The 20,435-nt window shown below is 44.4% G+C and overlaps 1 protein-coding gene across 2 annotated transcripts in view; it reads right to left on the bottom strand.

The window, feature by feature from the left end:
- Positions 1 to 20,435, bottom strand: part of ACO1 (aconitase 1) — a 55,977-nt gene that overhangs the window by 6,294 nt on the left and 29,248 nt on the right. For both annotated transcript variants that reach the window (XM_033084723.2, XM_033084724.2), the window contains exons 3-15: positions 18,497 to 18,665; positions 14,718 to 14,855; positions 13,326 to 13,395; positions 13,023 to 13,206; positions 9,297 to 9,436; positions 8,178 to 8,349; positions 7,657 to 7,757; positions 6,540 to 6,656; positions 5,166 to 5,325; positions 2,663 to 2,798; positions 1,391 to 1,475; positions 969 to 1,125; positions 313 to 437 (exon numbers count right to left, since the gene is read on the bottom strand). In XM_033084723.2, the coding sequence (XP_032940614.1) occupies positions 313 to 437; positions 969 to 1,125; positions 1,391 to 1,475; positions 2,663 to 2,798; positions 5,166 to 5,325; positions 6,540 to 6,656; positions 7,657 to 7,757; positions 8,178 to 8,349; positions 9,297 to 9,436; positions 13,023 to 13,206; positions 13,326 to 13,395; positions 14,718 to 14,855; positions 18,497 to 18,665 (1,754 nt within the window). The remainder of the gene's footprint in view (positions 1 to 312; positions 438 to 968; positions 1,126 to 1,390; positions 1,476 to 2,662; positions 2,799 to 5,165; positions 5,326 to 6,539; positions 6,657 to 7,656; positions 7,758 to 8,177; positions 8,350 to 9,296; positions 9,437 to 13,022; positions 13,207 to 13,325; positions 13,396 to 14,717; positions 14,856 to 18,496; positions 18,666 to 20,435) is intronic.

The raw sequence follows: 20,435 nt of genomic DNA, 5'->3' as shown, positions 1-20,435 counted from the left end.
GCCTAAAAAAAAAAATCAAACATCTATGAAGCTGGAATATTCCACTTCCTAGTATCAGCTAGGGATGGCTGTTCGCCTACATGTTACATTAAAATATTGTAAAGAGAATTTTCAAAACATGACTGTCTGAAAAAATGAATTAATTATCCAGAAGATTAAAAAAACCCAAACAAACAAAACCAACTCATCTGTCAGAACAAAAACAAAACCTAGAGAAGAAAAAGGTTCATTTCATTATCATGATCATCTTATTTAATATCTTCAGAACAGCATAGGGCATCAATCAAACTACAGCTAAGAGGATTAATTCACCTCTATTTTCTCGTAGACCTCCTTGAACATCCCAGGAATAACAAACTGACGCTCAACAGCCTGAATCTCATTTCTTGTTGGCCAGATATCTTTCAGGAAAATCTTCTTCCCCGAAGCATTTATTCCTGTGTAAAATGGTATTGTCAATTGTGTTGCATAAATTTTTCATTAAGAAGAAGGGAAAGTTTGCCACTGTGTTTGTTCTCTGGCTATGTGTTCCTTGCAATAATCACAAGACACACTTTATTTCACTTACAAGAGAAGTGTGTCACAAAGTTGGTAATACCTGTACCTAACACTTCTTTTGTGACTTCCAATGACCTTCCAGAATAATTGACAGAATCATTTACGCTGGAAAGAATCTTTGAAGGTCATCTGTGCAAAGAAAATCTACTAACTCAGGTTGGGCCTTGAAAGACTACCACCCAGATATAACCAAAAATATGATCCAGTGGAATTAGAGGGAAGCCAAGCCTGAGTATTATTCTTTCTCTGTCTGACTCCTTGTTGCTCTTACTCTTAACGATTGCATAATTTGTCTCCCAGAGGTACTTAGTACTTTAAAGCACTTCCCTAGGACAACTGTTTCTGAAGTGCTTAATTCCAAGTAGTTTAGTTCCTGAGCTGTGAAAAGAAGCATCCCAACACTGTCTTACCTAAAGGCTCTTTCTCAAAGTCGATCCGGATGGTCCCTGCAATTGCATAGGCTATCACCAGCGGCGGGGAAGCCAGGTAATTAGCACGGGTGTTGGGATGCACACGCCCTTCAAAATTCCTATTGCCAGACAACACACCCACTGCCACAAGGTCTCCCTGTAAGATGGAATTTAAGATAAAGATAGGTCAGGTGCTTGCAGAATCCACACACACACCACGCCTACAGAGCCTCACTGCACTGCAACAACGGAACGGTCTCCTTCTGAACAACCCCAAAACATTTTCCCACAGGAAAGAGAATATAGACTGCATTTACTTTGTACAGAGTCGAGAAGAGTCAACATACAGTATAATACAGCTCAGAACAGCACAAAGCAGAGAACAGCTTACATAAATGAGCTGCACAGGAAAAACTGCATACCTGTGTAATGGCCTCAACAACAGACTCTGGTAGGGGTCCACTATTGCCAATACATGTCATACAGCCATAACCCACCACATCAAACCTATACAAAGCACAAAAATAATGGTGAACAAAAAGCTACCTTGGAGCAAGACATTTAACCACTCAGCAGTTGGCAATTGTTACTTTCAGGAGAAGTACTTCTTTAACAAATGAAATACTTCTGAAAACAGTGTTTTTTAAATACTCTGTTGATACCATTGCAGGGACTGTCCATGCACTCAAAATGGGAAATGTGTGCGTGAACAGCAAGAGGAATGACAATATAGTGTGATTTATATGGTTTCAAAACAATTACAGTAATTTCACGACCATAAGGCACACTAGAATATAAGGCACACCCCCCGGGAGTCGGCAAATTTTGTAACTTTGTAGATCATGTAAGGCGCACCGGACTATAAGGCACACCTTTTTTTTGCAGCGAGGATCCGCCTCTGGCACCCCCTGCACGGTTGCTGGCCGAGGCACCGCCTCCACCCCACTGCTGCAGCCCCGCAGGTCCCCGGGCCCCCCTGCACCCAGCAGCCATGGCACCGCGGGCCCCCCTGCACCCGGCAGCTACGGCGCCGCGGGGCCACTCCCTCCTCACAGCCTGGCATGGCCGTGGGGCCACTCCCCCTCACAGCCCAGCACAGCCTGGCTGCCGCTCCCTGTCACAGCCCAGCACAGCCCAGCTGCCACTTCCTGGCCACCACTCCCCCTCACAGCCTAGCACAGCTGCAGGCCCACTCCCCTCTCACAGCCCTGCATAGCCCCACAGCTGCTCCCCCTCACAGCCCAGCATAGCCCGGCACAGCCGTGGGGCCACTCCCCTCTCACAGCCTGGCACAGCTGTGGGGCCACTCCCCTTCGTGGCTCGCACTTCCAGGGTGGCAAATTTCCGAACTTTGTACGTTATATAAGGCGCACTGGACTATAAGGCGCACTTCTGGATTCGGGCCAAAATTTTAGTCAAAAGGGTGTGCCTTATAGTCGTTAAATTACTGTAGTCTTGAAAATAACCCATCCTCCTGCTTAGGAACATAAGTCTTCAAGAAGTAACAGCAGGCCTTCAGCATTGGTACAAAGCCAGCCAGCCCAGCAGCAATGTGTTCATCATGCAGGATCACACCATAAGGTACCTGCAATATCTTTTAACCTGTACAGGGAAATAGTTATTTCATTGCATCACTTGCTGACAATGCTTTTAGTTAAGCAGCCATAGGACAACAGTAAGAAAAGCACTCCTACCCTAGTTGAGAAAGGTAAGGCATAACTCCACTCTCCCTCAGATAGTAAGTGACAACCCCGCTTCCTGGGGACAGGCTAGTTTTAATGTATGGCTTCACTGTCAAACCAGCTTCAACAGCCTTCTTAGCAAGCAATCCTGAAAAATACAGAGGATAGTTGCAGATTTTCCTGGAAGTGAAACAGTTTGGTGGATAAGCATGTTAAGAGAAGTACCATTAAAAACTGGGAGCAGAAAAGCACCAGCAAAACTTTGAGCCAACAGCACTAATTCTGTGATAACCAGCTAGAGGATAAGTGCTCTGTTGAACTGTAGATCCAGCCTGCAATTTCTGTTCCACAACTAGAAAGTTGAAGGAAGTTGCGTTCAGCAAGATGCGCTCACTGAGGCAGCAAGTAGACATTCAAAATTCAGGACACTACTTGTAAGACAAATATCTCACAAAAAATGGAATGGAGAACTAAGTTCCCACCTACTGTTCCAGTAACCCAGAGAAGCAAGAACTGCCAGCATAGGACTTGCTGCCCTCAGGAGCAGAAGGCTATGAGAGACAACACCGGCCCTTGCCACAAACAAGCCACCTCACAATCCACAGCTTGTTGCCCAAGTGCTGTTTTACCACTCCTAGATTTGTAATATGCATAAAGGTATTTCAGTGGAACATGTTACTAGACACACATTTACCCTGAATTCCTTTCTTTGAAATTAATTGTCCATACAGAGACGAATGTTCAGAAAACAAGTCCTCTTCAGATCTTTTCCAAGATGAACATAAAAGAAGCAGCAGATAGGCAAACTATGAAAACTTCACATTCCCATGCTGCATTTTCCCCCTCACACATGACATTTATTTAGATAAGAAAATGGACATAAGCTGTGCTTTGATGCACCATGATCTCCAACAGGAAAATATCACTCTAAGTACCAAATTTATCTGCAGAGCATTCTACACTTACAGCCCATAGAGCTATTAAACCAAGATGGTTGAAAGACCAGTATCCGTATGCCTCAGAGGAGGTTAAAAATGCATGTCATTAGCCTGGGAGCCAAACACTAAAGGAAATTATACTCAATAGCACAAGTGAGGGATATACCCACCTAGAACTAAGGGTATAGACAAGGCAAACAGAGTCTGCCTGGAGAAAACCTACTTCTTGATCCTTCGAAGAAAGTAATACAGCTCCATTTCTTTGATAATGCAGAATGAACCTAAGGACAGAGGTATGCTGCTTTGTCTGTCCTGTTAAGGGCAAGTGGATTGGGACACCTTGTTCAATTCTGTTTCTCTCAAAATGGTCAGAAAACAAGCAGGCCTCTCTTCTGCTTCTCTTTTGCCCCACATCTTAGTTTATGATGGACTTTGAACCTGTTGCTAGAGTTTAAAAGATCTTTGACCTGAGGGGGGTGAACTGCTGTAATATGTAAAGCATGCAAAGATAGATGCTAGTCTAAAAACAGTTGATAAATATCACATCAAAAAGTCAGACACAAAGTGACTGTTGACAGAGACTGCTGGCAACCCAAAAGCTTCCCAGCATAACACAGGAACAGAGACAAATTACATTACTTTAACCAGGAAGTAATAGTCTCTGGTTAAGGGCCTTTGTATGCCCACTGGACATCCCTTCTGACCTTTGCAGGAATAAAGTCTGCATGTCATGAACAGTCTGACAGACTACTAAGCCTTTATGCAGTGATGATCCTACAGTAACAGATACCATCTATAAAGAAATATGTAAATATGCAGCCAAGAACTGAGGAAACTGGGCCACACTTGTTCAGTATAGACTGAATCCTTTGAGCTGACACTCTTCATTCCTATTTTGTGGCCAGAAGCACACATAATGAATGACAAATTTTCTGCCCAGACTGGTCATGTTAAAAATGAACAATCTCCTGATCTGAAATTTTACACAACCAAGTCAGACTATCTGTTCTGTAGTGGTGCATACCAAGCACTCTGGCCTTCTCTTGGACGCAGTTAAGATGTAAATGAAAAGACTCTGAAAGCTGGTAATCCCTGAGAATGTAATTTGGTTCCTCTACTCACACCTACCATGCCCCCAGACTCTTGTAACAACTTCAGAGGACAACCTCTAGCTAAATGCGCATTTTTCATTCTGCAGACAGATCAGAGCATCTTCAGACTTGCCTCAAAAGACCATTCTTCACTGTCCCTCTTCTGGCTTTGACTTTCAAAAACCTCTTCTAAGGTCTACATATCAGCTTCTGTGCATTTGGAAAAGCGTCAAAAGTGCTGGTTAATTAAGTTCCAGCTTGCCTTGTAGAAAAGGCAAGAGCAGGAAGAATACATTTTCGTCAACCTACATTTCCAGCTACCACTTCCACAAGTCCTTCTGCTGCCCTTAGAAACTAAGCGCAGTTTTAGCACTCCAAATGACAAAACCAGCACTGTACATGTTGAATTACATCAGTATTGTTGTCTTTAGGACACACATCCTGAGCCACAGAAGAAACTACCTTACATTAGGTAAATCAGCTTACCTGCACCCAACATGACTGAGGGATTACTGGTGTTTGTACAGCTTGTAATGGCAGCAATCACTACTGAACCATGAGTAAGCTCGAAGTCCTGGCCCTCAAAATTAAATTTGACTATGCTGTTGTGTCGGTCAGGGGCAATTTGAAATCCCTTGAATCCTTGCTGTAGGAGGAGAAAATAAGAATCAAAAGGAGTGGTTAACAAACATTTTGACTGAACATTAGTATGGGCTGTTTTTTCCACTGATGAAAAGCATCTGCTAGTCACATCCATGCTTGTGATTTTAGGTCTGATGGTGAAGGCTTGCATCTCTGGTCAACCAAAATGGTGGACAAAAATTATTTTTTCTGGAGTTTCTCCAGTTTCTCTGTTTACTGGTAAAACCGACAGTCTTTGCAGCAAAACAGATTTGTATTTTCTTCCTGCATTAATATATCCTTCTTTGGATTTCTCACATGCTTTTTACTCATGTATGTGACAGATTCCTGATCACACACAGCCCCAGTACACAACACAGTCCTGAAATTTTAGCATAACATGTAAGATTTTTAAACCAAGATTATCAAAAAGCTTGAATGTATATCAGGAGCTTGTTTGAAAGGCAAAGTTCTGGTAGCTGGAAAAAAAACAAAGAGCAAGAAGACACTGTTCATGCCATGAAAAATTATGTTTAGAGATCTGAAAGAATAAGATCACCTGATGGAGTTTGGAAAATGTAACAAACCAAGAATTACTTGGTTTCTTGATTTACATCATTGGAGTTCTGTAATGCCTTTAACAAGGATGGTTACTGTATCAGGTAAGGATTCAAACTGATGCAGAAAACATAGGTATTCTGGAATATTCATTCAAGTATTCTTTCAATGACCACTTTTGACTGGATGATGCAGAATGTAGTCATTGTTTTCTGTCTTCACCACCAACACTAAAGAGACACAGAGACATGCAGTTCTGCTCTGCTGAACACAGTCAATACTTAGTGCAAAACTACACTGTGGATTCAGGGCGTAACCTGCCTGGAATGCTCGGAGAGCTGAAGAGCTGAGTAGATACCTCAGAACTCAGTGCAGTAGGTATTCTGTCCCCTAAATTAACAATCCCCCGTTGTGGCAGAGTTCAGAAATCTCTAGTCTATGTCAAAACCATGTTAGGCCTAAGATCAGAAATACTACCCCAACAGGGCACTTCCATGCAAGAGAAGAAACACTCCAATTTTAAATACCTATTGCTTCCATCACCTTTGAAACTGCAGTCAAATATTCTCATTTATTTTTCACCAGGCAAACAAACACACAACTCCAGAGCATAGTTCCTGAGCATCAGACAGTTTTCAGAAGCATGCATTAGTTTGTTTGCCAAATGTTCCCAGTTCTTACCTTGGCTCCCAGACAAGTCTCAAAGTCCTTCTTCATATCTGACACAGCAACTTTGTCCTGAGGTCTTTTTGGTCCACTGCAGCAAGGTACAACAGTATGGAGATCCAATTCAACAACCTGTTCAAGTAAGATAAACAGAGAGTGGTTGGGCACTGCCTGGTAGGTTGAAGCCAGGTAAGCCACAGGTATGCTTACCTCTGCTGTTGAATCAATGCTAAGTCTGCACATCATTACTTGCAGAAATTACTGACACAAAAAAATGGGAAGATCAGAAGAAAAGCAACATTTCTAATTTTATATGCTGCCAACTCACAGGTATGGCTATCAAAAATACCGAAGTTACTGAAAAAAACAATGTAAATAAAGCATCTAAACATTATAAATTATTTTTCAATTTGTCTTTACACATGCTAGAAGCAGATTAAAAAAATTATGTGAAGAAATATTGGTGCTGATACAAACCAAAAGCAGACTACAAATCAAAAGCAGACTATTCATCCATTCCTCACTCATTTTCCAATTTTGTTTTCATAATGTGCTACATCCTACCAAATCTACTAAGATTTTTGAATAATCATGCAGACCCAAACACAAGTTACAAGAAAAAATTTTACAGTAGAGAAAACCAGGAATATTCTTGAGTTTCCTGGACACAGAGTAAGATCTTAATTTTCTTGCACAAAAAATTACTTGTGTGCTCTGTGATTACCACACAAGAATTCTAAGGGTCCTGATTCACACAATAAAATAACTGACTGAACAGAAAAGGAGTAAAACTGCAAACAAGGTTTACACACAACAGCCACATTATCTCCACAGCTACACTTCAGAGTATCCTTCAGTCTGGAAGGACTTCTCAAAGCTCCATGGAACAAACTGCAGAATCTGCACCAGCTAGAGTTCAGTTGAGACCCAATCTATACCTACATCCAAGTATTCACACCTGAAGAGCCAGCTATCTCATTCCATTGGGCCTTAAAATAAGACAGCTGTGCAGACCAAACCAAAGGACAAGGAATCCTTTGACTACTTCTTAGTTTCTGTGAAAAACACAACTGTCACAATAAAAGAGGACAGAGCATGAAGCAAGGAGCCAGAAGACAGAGTAATTTCTAACCTGTGTGAAGTCTGGATCCTGAGAGGAGTTCTTGAAATCTCTTAGCATTCCCACAGCCTCAAGATACCTTTTTGTGTACATAACCTTCTCTTTGTCACGGCCTAAAATGAAAGCCAGATACAGCAAAACCAAAATGCAAGTGAAACGGAGGAACCACCATCTGACTGAACAAGTGCCTAACAGGCACACTGTCAACAGTGACCCTTTCAAGAGAAATATTAGAGGTCCACTAAAAACAAACCAATTGAGCAGATTAGGGGCTTTTGCAGAACAAAATCGTAGGTTCCAATTTCTGTCATCTGAACAATCTAAATCCAGACTTTTGTCAGGCTGCCTGAAGTCTAACACTCAGCTCTTCTTAAACTTGCAAACTAAGTGCAAGTACCAGCCTTTATAAGTAAGTATCAATTTAAAAAATGAACTGAAGCCCAGAAGGCCTCACCTGATTTAATTCCACTGCTAATGTCATGTAGACCTGGAGTCCTTTCAATTCCCCTTAACTTGTGGTGTGTTGTACTCACCCGTTTGTATCAGGTACCCAATGCTAATATCATCCACTGGGAAATAGGCAGCTGTTGCTCCATACTCTGGACACATATTGGCAATGGTGGCTCGGTCAGCAATGGACAGCTGGGCAACACCAGGACCAAAAAACTCCACAAATTTACCCACCACTCCGACTTGGCGAAGATGCTGTTATAAAAAGACAGTGCCTGTGTCATAGTTATGTGTCAAATGTCATGAGCATGTCTGTTATGAAATCAGCTTTTGACTCAGAGAAATCTCTTGTGAAGATTTCTACAGCCATTTGAAGCTTTTACTTAAGTAAATCATGAAGATGACGACACAGAGATGCAAAGTTTCAATAACAAGGTACAACATAGGACAATATTTCTTCTAAAACTTGCTTTTCCTTTCATTTAAACTAGACTATCCCACAATTGTATTTTTCTCAACATGATGTTCTAAGAGGAGGAAATCTGTGCGGGGAGTCTTCAGACAGCAAACCCAGGAAGATGGAAAAACAGGGGGAACCAACTGCACAAGTACATGAGTCAAACTGAGTACACGACATCTGAATAAAATAATGAAATAAGTTGGTTTTCCCCATTTGAAAGTCTCTGTGTAAACAGTATCCATGATGAACTTCTGTACCACATTTCTGATCTCCAACAACACTAATGCTGACTAATGCTCTTAATTCAGTGACAATCCATGAAGTGAGTAAACTTATTATGAATATATGACATGAGTCAAACACCTGCACATGAAAGAAATCAGACTGGGGTTACTGTTCGATTTCCAGCTTTTACATTGCCTTCCTTTAAGTGGTGACTTCAAAAACAAGTCATCAGGATTTTTTTGAGGCAGAAGAAAAAGTATTGTTGCTCCAAAACATTACTGTATTCCAAAATATCTCAACATTATTTTGTGTAGTTTCTGGGAAACAGATTTTCCTGAAAATTGTCCTTAATGAGCTGATTCCAATCCACAGACAGTGATAAAGCTTTTTAAAAGTTACAAAAGGCTACCTGGAAGCACATACAGGGGCTCTTAAGCATTCTGTATAACTGCTCTGTCCTAGAGAATGTGTTTAGCTCTTAACAGTAATGAAAAAATATCAGATCTTGGTAATTTACCTTGGTAATGGTGAGTACAATGTCAGTGGATGTTACCAGTTGCTGAGGGTTTCCTACCAGCTTATAGCCAACCACCTCAGGAAGCACCATGCTGATCGGCTGTCCCAACATCACTGCTTCTGCTTCAATGCCACCCACACCTGCAAACAACAAGAGGATACAATGCGACTATTCAGAAAGATACTGACATGTCAGAGATAAACACTGGAGTCAATTGCCTGATGAGTACAGTGATTTCACGATTATAAGCCGCACTTCCGGGTGTTGGCAACTTTTCGTTCTTTGTCCATATACAAGCCGCACCTGATTATAAACCCCACGTTACAACACAGGGTGTGATAAAAGGTATCTATTCTGTCACCATCTGTTGAGGGTGGGGGCAGTGATCCTTATCTCAATGGCAGATATTCTGCTAATGGGCCATCCATTGAAACCAGGCAGGCCATTGTTCTTTATCTTTTCACAACCCATCCTTCCTCCAAGAGTCATTTTCTGCTAATGGCCCATTGAGTCCCACTGTCTGACTGATAAAATTACTGCATCCCATTGGAAGTTGCTCCAGCCAGGGGGAAGAGCCCAACATTTCTTACCAAGATAAAAACAGAGGTTTTGGGACACTAAGGGAGCCCCTTTCTCCAGAGGAAAACTGGAATTCTCCACATCACCACTGGACCTCCAGAGGGAAACTGCACCTTCTGCAGGAGCACTGCTTCAACTGAACCACATCTGTCACTGCAGGAGGATGCAGCCACCATTTAATGGGACTGCTACCAACACCCCGCCTGACAGGGTGTCAAGTTGTACTCTGACTTTGTCAGGGTTTGGAGTTTGTTTCTTTGTAGTACTGTATTTCTATTTTAATTTCCCTAGAAAAGAACTGTTATTCCTAATTCCCATATCTTTGCCTGAAAGCCCCTTGATTTCAAAATTATAATAATTTGGAGGGAGGGAGTTTACATTCTACATTTCAAAGAGAAGCTCCTGCCTTTCTTAGCAGACATGTGTCCTCCAAACTAAAACAGCAACTTTTCGTTCTTTGTCCATATATAAGCCGCACCTGATTATAAGCCGCACTTCTGGGTTTGGATCAAAATTTAGTCAAAATGGTGTGGCTTATAATCGTGAAATTACTGTACTCCACTCAAGGTGTGAACAGGGAGAGAAAGCAGACAGCCTGAGTCTTCTGCTAAGAGGCACTCCTCATCTTGCTGCTCTTTCTGCAAGGCTGGGCTTTTAAATTTAGTTTTGTTTCATATTTTCATCCTTGTTCCTAAGCCATTAGATGTGATACTAGGTGAACATAAGTAACTTACTCTAAGGATGCTTGGCTTTTACAATAGCAGATGTAAAAGTTGTATTCAATATATTAAACATGTAACACAACAAAAAACCAAGAACCACTGACACAGCACTGAACATGATGTGCTGGGAGTGAAACGTGCAGACCATGACTGTTGGTCACAAAATGAAAACTCAGAAGTTATTTTAAAAGAAAGAAATACTACTAAGAAATGCTAACAGAAAAGGTACTTGTTAAGACAGAAATATCTGCCTTTATGTCCACTATGTTTCAATAGGGTTTGGGAATGTGTAGGTGGGAATCTTCGCATAAGCCCACCTTTGCTATTAGAATTCTAGCTACTACTTAATATTGCTAATTTATTAAGGTAACATATCAAAATGTCATAGTCATAAGAAATTTAACAAAGCCACGATTTTTATTATCTAGCAATTTGGCACTAAGCAGCCAAACCATTAAGCAGTTTTATAGTTTTTTGCCTGTAGAAAGTCCCTTGTATATTTACCCTCTCCTCTGAAATCTCCTTCTACCTTTTCTTTAGCTTAATGAACATTGAGCTAGAAAAAACTGCCTTATGGATGCCAATCACTACTCCAATCCTTTTTCCCCATTTAGTCAAAGAATGGTTCTGAAAAATAATTTCTGATTTCTTTTATTCAAAATTATATACCTCTGTTTATTTAAAAGATAATGCTGTTACAGATCCAATTGTGTGGCTCCTTTCACTGGGTGTTGAATAATTTTTAAACAGTCAAGTAAGGTGACATAACTGACTGACTACCACTGACAGTCATGAACCAAGTTCAGCATCACCAGCCTCTGGAAAATACATGTTGGATGCAAGAGTATGCATTTTGAGCACATACTGTATAGACTGTGTCCACCCATATTCTTCATGTTCTGGAGAAAAAGTGAGGCTAAGAGTCACACTTTTCCAAGCAGTTTTTACTGCTACAACTTCATCTAAATGATTGGTCCATGCATATGCTGCAACCAAATACAGAATAAGAAATGTGTCTGCTCCCAAAGATGTCATGCTTTAGATACATTGAACTTGTTCACCTTTGTATTCTAAGCCAGGAGCTCTTTCACCCTTGATTCAGAAAGTCTCACTCAACCAATACTGCTGCAGTAGTATAGGCAAGTTACTAAAAACAGAAAGTCCTATCACATGTGGTGCTCAAAATTTCACAAGCACATTAGCGAAAAACTAGCAAAAACTCTTTAAAAACACAATGTGTTCCATATTGGTGCAACAGCTGTTTCAATAGTGCTATCATCATATCACAGAAAATAAAGGCTCAGCTGAAGTCTTTGCTACTCTGTGGGATGACTACAAATAGTTACCTATTTATTCAATAATTCAAGCACTTCAGTTCACCACTACAAGGAAAAATAAATTTATATATATTCTTGTAAAAAATATTATGCAGAGTACTGGTATTAGAACATCACAGTTCTGCTTTCCATAATGTTCTCTCTGACCGTACTTCAGTCACTCAGATTTAATTTTCAGCACCTTCCACCTAATAGATTTGTATTTGCAGTACTTTTTGGATAATCCAACACTTTTAAAGTAGTCAAGCGACACAAGAAAAATTGGATGGTCAGTGATACTTCAATTCTGTTCTTTTATTTAATATTTTCCTGATCTACTTCCTTGTGATTTAAATGCAGAATAGTAAAGAATATATAAAAAAAACCCAGACAATGCCAATAACACGTGTAGTAAAAATCACCTGAGGTAGTTATCAGAAAGGGGAGCTAAGTTACAAAGTCTTATATAACTGTAAGAGACCTTATCAGGTTACTTGCATTTGGGGTTAGACTATGTATCTGAGTCTAGCTGGCACAGAGATCACTTTTCTTCACAGCACCCCATATAGTGCTACGTTTTAAATTTGTTTCCAAATTGGTGTCGATAGCACACCAGAGTTTTACTTATTGCTAAGTAGTGCTTACACAGTACCAACGAATTTTGTTTCTCATCCTGCCCCTCAGCAAGTAAGATGGGGTGGGGAAAACACTGGGAGAGGCACAGCCAGGACAGTTGACCAGAGTTGAACAATGAGATATTCCATGCCAAAAACAGGCTCAGCACCACCTGGGGAGGTGGGCTTTCCAAAATAGCCACTGCCCGGGGACTGGCTGGGCTTTGGTGTGCTGATGGGAGCTGGTGACTGACTGTCTTTGCATTACTTCTTTAATTTCCTCTCTCTACACTCACCCCTCTTCACATAAACTTTGTCGCTACCCTCTAGTTTAATCTTGCATTTGGACTAATAATTCTCTTCCCCCATTGTGCTAGCAGAAGGAGTGAGGAGGTGGTTGGGTGGGGGTGATCTGCCAGCCAGGGTCAACTCACCAGAGCCCAAAACACAGCTCCCTGAGCCAAGAGACTGCCCATGGTACACTGCTGTACATACCCCAGCCAAGCACTCCCAAGCCATCTATCATGGTGGTGTGTGAGTCAGTGCCCACCACACTGTCTGGATAGTAGTAGCCATCCTGATCCATCACCACTCTTGCCAAGTACTCCAGGTTCACTTGGTGGATGATCCCAGAGCCTGGTGGAATAATCCTGAAGTTTTTAAAGGCTTGAGAGCCCCACTGAAACAAAAGGAATTAGAGTAAAAAAAAAAAATCAACATGAAAAAGAACTTTCATTCACTGAAATGAATGCAAGTAAGATTATTGATTCATGCAAGTAAGATTATTTTTGTCAGTACCTTTAAAAATTCAAATCTTTCTTTGTTCCTTTCAAATTCCAGGTCCTGATTTTTTTGCAAGCTGTCTGGCCTGCAAGTGAAAGTAATCAGCTGTCAGAACCATAAGTACCACCAGAATTTTATATCTAGTCAAATAAACCCAAAGGTTGAAAGAAAAAAAAGATTTATTAGTTAATGTGAATGCTGACCCATTGCACCATTTTAATATCACTACAGGCAACCAATGAAAAGGATTTAAGAAATCTGAAGAGATAATGCCTGAACTCTGCTTCAGAGGTAAGTACTAATCTACAGTTGGCAGGCCTAAATGCTGTAGCCTGAGAAAAGCAACACTGCATGTTAGCAAAATGTGACTTTTCCAACACCTAAATCTGAAGCAATCTGCAAAGCAGTAAAGGAAACTGGAACACGATTTTCCTGCAACTTTATTTAAAAAGGCTGCCACTATGATACAGTGCTGTCTGAAACCTCTGTGGCTCAAAAGCAGAGAGTGTTAAATTCTTTACTTCAATCAGTTGCCTAATTTAGGTCTGCAGAGTTTGAAAGAACTAAAGCATAAATCTGGCCAAAGTTCTCTATACGAGAGAAAAATCTCTATTTTCATAAATATGTTAATGAGCCTAATAAAATAAAACAAGGTTGTGACAAAAAAACAATTATTAGTAACTGCATATCAAAAAACTTCAAAGATGGAAGGAAACCATCATAAAACATGACTGCAGGATCTGTTTGGAAGATTAGTTCAGTAGGCCCATATTTATGTACCATATTTATTGAAGGATAGAAGGACCTCTATCTACAGAGGTCTTGTATTTCACTGTGGGTTTAATGAATCCTAGTAAGTCTTTGTATCCTTAGCATGCTGAGGACTGAACAGCCTTATGTTTCTTTCCAGGACTCATAGGGGCCATAGTAAGCAGTGTCTCATGCTCTTCTGCTTGGAGGCACTGAAGCAGAAAGCAGTTCCTCAGAGTTGAGCCTAGTGTAGATCACCTCACTCTAGAGAAGTGAGGAAGAAAAGAAATATTCTCATTTGTCCTTTTAAAAGGGGTCAAAAAAGTGCATATGGGAAAAAAAGCCATTTCTGAGCGATTAATAATAATGCAGCATTATTAAAAAGAAGTACAATAAACACAGGTCTGGAATGAGTCTGTTCCTATCAACATTTAGTACAAGCTTTTGCTGCTCAAAAATGCACCACAGATAGAGAAAATTCTCCCCCTAACTCACCGCAGTTGATAAAACAGTCTAACTTTAAAATTTATTAATGTCTGGAATGTTGTAGTACAAACGCTAACAGTATCACCAGTAGAACTACCTTGATAAACAGTAACTGGATTCAGTTTATGTACTACCATTAAGAAATAAAAAGGTTTTTTTTTTTATTCTTACTGCCTGTTAAAATCAACCTGGATGGAGTGATCGATCACGAGATCAGCAGGACATATAGGATTGATTTTTTCAGGGTCCCCACCAAGTTTCTTCACAGCATCACGCATTGCAGCAAAGTCAACGACAGCAGGTACCCCCCTACAAGAGAAACAAAACGGCATGGTGAAACAATTTGGATAAGAGGTAAAATAAAAAAAACAACCCACCACAATCCTGAGATACAAAACAGACAGCTACTGTCACATATAAAGGAAACTGCACTCCTCCATTTTCAATGCAAGCAAATAATGAGTAGTAACCAGAACTTCTGGCATTTTAACACTTAACCTATCTAAGAGATGGTACATTTTTCAATATTTCTTTTAACACAGCTTCTGATCCTTCTCTGAACAGACATTTTCAGTTTTCTACTGAGATATGTTCTACCATGATACCTTCAACCAGCCTAGAAAACCCTATCACATACCTGTCTATCTGATTTTGTTGGCTGCTAAAACAAAAAGAGTTCTCTGATGCGCTCATAAGAATCTGGCATCAATGAGCAATCCACTGAAAAAACTACATTTCTCTAAGAGTAGCCCAAAGCAATAAGGGTTTATGTTTTTGACTCTGACCATAAGGAAGCTATTACGCAACAAGAGTGATAAAAAGGTTTTCAGTTCCTACTGAATTTTACCTTGAAAATCCTGAATAATTACCAAAAAATAAACAGGAAAAAGAATCCACATTATCTAACCTGGACACAATTAGCTGTTGCTGTTCAGCAGTTTTGACATCCCAGAATAAGCATTTTATAAGAAAAATAGGAAATTCTGTGTTATGTTACCTAGGGGAACTTGAGGGAGGGGTGTAGGAGGAAAGCAATATAAGAGTTACAGTAATTTCACGACCATAAGGCGCACCGGACTATAAGGTGCACCCCCCAGGAGTCGGCAAAATTCGCAACTTTGTAGAACAGATAAGGCGCACCGGACTATAAGGCGCACTTTTTTTTTGCCGTGAAGATCCGTGCCGCGCGCAACAAAGTAACGAATTAGTAACAGAATCCCGTCATGGTGGAGTTTACTGGCATGCGCTTAGATTGGAAACATTTTAACAGATTGGTGTAGCCTTTAAACGCAGTCCCAAGCGCCCTCCCCGTGCGCAGGGTCCGACACGCCTGCCCGCCCCCGGCTGGCGAGGCGGGGCTTGGGGCGGCAGTGGCTCACGGCTGCCGCGGTTCGGGGCGGCCACGGGTCACGTCTTTGGGTTGCTGCGGTTCAGGGCGGTTCAGGACTGTCCGTGGCTCGGGGCGGCGCGGCACTGCCCGCTCCCTCTCTTCCTATGTGGCTGCTGCTGGCTGCGGGCTGGGCGGTGCCGCCCAGCCCGCACGGTGACTGCTGGTTGGGGGTTGCCCGCTCCCGCCCCACCTCGCAGCTCGGCGCTCCCATGGCACCGCCCCACCTCGCGGTTCAGCTCACGGCTCGCGCTTTTTTTTTGTAGCGAGGAGCTGTGCTGCATGCAACAAAGTAAAAAATTACTGGCAGGGGCTCAGTTTGCAAACATTTTTCACAGATTGGTGTAGCCTTTAAACGCAGCCCCAGGTGCGCTCCCAGTGCTGCGTGTCCCGGCACTCTGGCCCGCCCGTGGTTGGTGGGGCTCCTGGTTCCCACTGCACAGCCGCGGGTCCTGGCTTCCCCTGCCCAGCGGCTGCAGCTGCCGCGGGCCCAGGCACTCCCGCCCGGCGCTGGTTGGCACAGCTCGACTTCTTCTTCCTCCTGCGCCCGGGCCGGGACTGGCGCCGGCCAGCTTCTCATTCCACCCGGCGCCAGCCACCTTCGCATTCTGCCTGGTGTCCCGTTCCGCCTATGCCCGGTGCTGCCCGGCTTCTCGTCCCTCCCCCGCCCGGTACTGCCCGGCTTCCCGTTCCGCCCTCGCCCAGGTTTTTCGTTCCTCCCCCGCCCGGCGCGGCCCGGTTTCTCATTCCTCCCGCAGCTGCAGTGGCTGCGCCACTGCTGATTTCCCCCGGCCACAGGGGCCGCACCGCCGCCACTCTGCCCTGGCTGCCCGAGTCGTGCCAACACTGCCCTGATGCCGCCGCCGGGCGGGCTCTGCTCAGTTTGGGGCTGTTGCGGGCTCGCACTTCTCGTTCCCCCCGCAACCCGGTCGGGGTCGCCCGGCTTCTCATTTCCCCCACGCCCGGGCCGCGGCCAGCACTGCCCGGCTTCTCGTTCCCCTCGCGCCCAGGGTGGCGCCGCCCGGCTTCTCGTTCCGTCTGGGTCGGGGCCGGCGCCCCCTCCCTCTCTGCGTGGTTCCTGCTGGCTGCGGCTGCCCGCTCATTGTGGCTCACACTTCCGGTCTGGCAAATTTAACAACTTTGTAGAACAGATAAGGCGCACCGGACTATAAGGCGCACTTCTGGGTTTGGGGAAAAATTTTAGTCAAAAGGGTGCGCCTTATAGTCGTGAAATTACTGTATTTTGCCAACTTCTAATGTTACACAATTGATATGGAACAGACACAATACCCTTCTACTGTCTTAGAACAACTCAGGATAATTACAGAACAATCCTAACTAGGAAATTAGATAATTCTAAACCAGGACAACCTGAATGTAATTCTTGTACCCCTTTTGGAAAGTAGCCAAAGCTGTCTTTTTCAAAAAGGACCTCAGAGGCCTGTCCAAGAGCTCATTTTTAAAGAACGCAGTTCCCCTGCAGACTTATAGGCACATTTTTAAAGCTCAGCAGGAGTAGGGGGTAAAAAAGAAGAGCAGAAAGAGAAGGAACAATATTTGCTTTAAAGTTCAGCTTCCTCTCTGCTCCAGTTTTTCAAAACATTAACAACAGCTAGTGGATGAAAAATAGTTGGGAAATCAGCACTTCTTTCATTTGAAGTTTTGCCAATTTTTTCTAACGTCTTTAACAGTTGAGCTTTACTGGGTCTCTAGTACTTCAACAACCTCTGTGAAAATGCAAAACAGAGGGTATGACAGCTAAGACACTTTACCGTTGAGGAAGAAAACCAACTGGCAGTGTAGCTGCAGAGTTTATCATGGATTTAAATTATAAAATATTCTATAAGGACAGAGGACAAAGATACAAAGAACAGTGAGTAGACTTGAAAGTCAGATGCTGTATTAGAACAGTTAGATGCTATTGTTTCACCTGAAAATTGACTTTCCACATTTAACAGGGATTATTAAATGATTATTACTGACAGCTGAGGACTCACTGCAATAACAAGGCCCAGTTTTCAGCATCTGTTAGGTAGGAATCTCAATTTGCATTTCTGGGAAAAATAATACGCTCATTTTTTCAACAGCAGAGCAGTCTTTAAAAATACAATAACACAGATTTAGAAGAGGAAGTAATAATGTGGGTTATAAATGAGAACTCAAATAGGTAGAAAAACTGAAAGTAAGAGCTCCTGGGGAACAAAAACAAACAAACAAACAAAAAAGTGAGTGAGAGAATAGACAATACTACCCCTTCAAAGAACGATTTCTAAAAACCAAACTTCCTCAATAGGATGTAGCTTATAAATCACATTTTCTTCCCGTTTTGAAATTTTGTGACAATATTTACTTCTCCATCTAAGAAGAGTTTCTCTCAATGCTCCTATTCTGAGAGTTTGCCTCTTCAAGTGTTGTCTGTAGCATGACATCCAGCAAAGTTGAAAAAGGCTTTTCCAAATATCTCACTGCTATTCTTCCCCTCAGCTCACCCCTCCAGCCCAAGCTGAGCATTGCTGCACTCTCAAAAGCCCCTTTTCCTTGCTTTGGAGAGCGTAAGACTCACGTGAAGTCTTGCAGAATAACTCTTGCAGGCTTAAATGGCACTTCAACATTCTTGTGTTGCATCACTTTCCAGTTGAGAATATTCTCAACATCTCCCTTCTTTACTAGGAACTCATCACAGTTACGGATAGCTGCTTCCAGGAGGACTCGAATGGAAAATGGCAGGCGAGCTGCATGGGTAAAAGGAAAGAAACAAATTCAGTTTTTACCTTAGGGCATATATCAGCAAGCCCAAAGTTCCACACCTAGGGCAGAAAGGCTCCCATATTCTCACAAGGCTTTATCCAAACCCTTTTCCAGCCTCCAGCTTTGCCAGGAGGTCAGTACTAACTGACCTGCTCCACTTGATGCATTCAGCAGGTTTATTATTTCAGCTCCTATGACACAGTAGACATCTTTGCTGAGAAACTTTTCCACCCTCTATAGCACAGCTAACCCAAAAACACGCTGTGCTCATCTTGCTTTTCTGCAGTCTGCTCTCACTCTCATCACTGAACAAGACATACAAAGGTTCCAGAAAAAGCATAGTTTTCTACCTGCTATGTTGGAAAGCACAGCTTTAGTAGTTTATGCAGTCTTTTGGTCTCAAGTGATGGAAGATGAAACTGAATGAAAGTGAGACTGTGCATCTATGAATCTTCTTTTACTTCAAATTAGAAATATTTAAAATACAGTAGTTTCACGAATACAAGCCGCACGGATTATAAGCCGCACCCCCGGTGCCTCGACAATGTTGCTGTCTTTGTCAATAGATAAGCCGCACCCCGAATATTAGCCGCACTTTCGTTCGTCGCGAGAATCCGTGCGCAGCTTTCACAAATTGGCCAATTAGTAACAGGATCGCGGCATAGCGGGCTTTACTGGCTCGGGGCGGGGCCAGGCAGGCTCGGCCCGCTCATGGTTGCTGACGGGGCCGGGTGGCCCAGCTCAGCGCCACGGCTCGGCGGGGCTGGCCGGGTGGTGCTGCCGCCGCCGCCGCCGGGCTCGCTGGCCCCCCTCTCCCGTCAGCACCGCCCCGCTGCCGCGTTCGCTCGCCCGGCTGGCAGGGCTGCCGCCGCCGGGCTCGCCGTCCGCCCCGCTGCCGCTTTCGCTCGCCCCGCTGCCGCTTTCACTCGCCCCGCTGCCGCTTTCGCTCGCCCCGCGCCGCGCCTCGCGAGCGCCGCGCCCGCCCCGCGCCGCGCCCGCCCCGCGGCGCTTTCGCGGCTCGCAGCGGCGCTTTCGCGGCTCGCGGTTCGCGGCTCGCGGTTCGCGGCTCGCGGTTCGCGGCTCGCGGTTCGCGGCTCGCGGTTCGCGGCTCGCGGTTCGCGGCTCGCGGCTCGCGGCTCGCGGCGGCGCTTTCGCGGCTCGCGGTTCGCGGCTCGCGGCTCGCGGTTCGCGGCTCGCGGTTCGCGGCGGCGCTTTTGCGGCTCGCGGTTCGCGGTTCGCGGCGGCGCTTTCGCGGCTCGCGGTTCGCGGCTCGCGGTTCGCGGCTCGCGGTTCGCGGCTCGCGGTTCGCGGCGGCGCTTTCGCGGCTCGCGGTTCGCGGCTCGCGGTTCGCGGCGGCGCTTTCGCGGCTCGCGGTTCGCAGCTCGCGGTTCGCGGCTCGCGGCTCGCGGTTCGCGGCTCGCGGCTCGCGGTTCGCGGCGGCGCTTTCGCGGCTCGCGGCTCGCGGCTCGCGGCTCGCGGCTCGCGGCTCGCGGCTCGCGGCTCGCGGCTCGCGGTTCGCGGCTCGCGGCGGCGCTTTCGCGAGCGCCGCTTTCGCGAGCGCCGCTTTCGCTCGCCCCGCCGGCAGGGCTGCCGCCGCCGCCACCAGGCTCGCCGGCCGCCCCCTCCCGTCTGCACCGCCGCCGCGTTTCCTCGCCCTGGCCGGCACTGCAGGCCCCCGCACCGCCGGGCTCCCCCACGCTGCTGGCCCCGATTATGCTGGGCTTCCCCCGCTGCCAGGCAGCCCCACCCGCCGG

This window comes from Catharus ustulatus, chromosome Z (genome assembly GCF_009819885.2).
Source record: "Catharus ustulatus isolate bCatUst1 chromosome Z, bCatUst1.pri.v2, whole genome shotgun sequence".
NCBI lineage: Eukaryota > Metazoa > Chordata > Aves > Passeriformes > Turdidae > Catharus > Catharus ustulatus.
The sequence above is the reverse complement of the archived record's forward strand: the minus strand, read 5'-3'. Positions and strand labels throughout refer to the sequence as shown.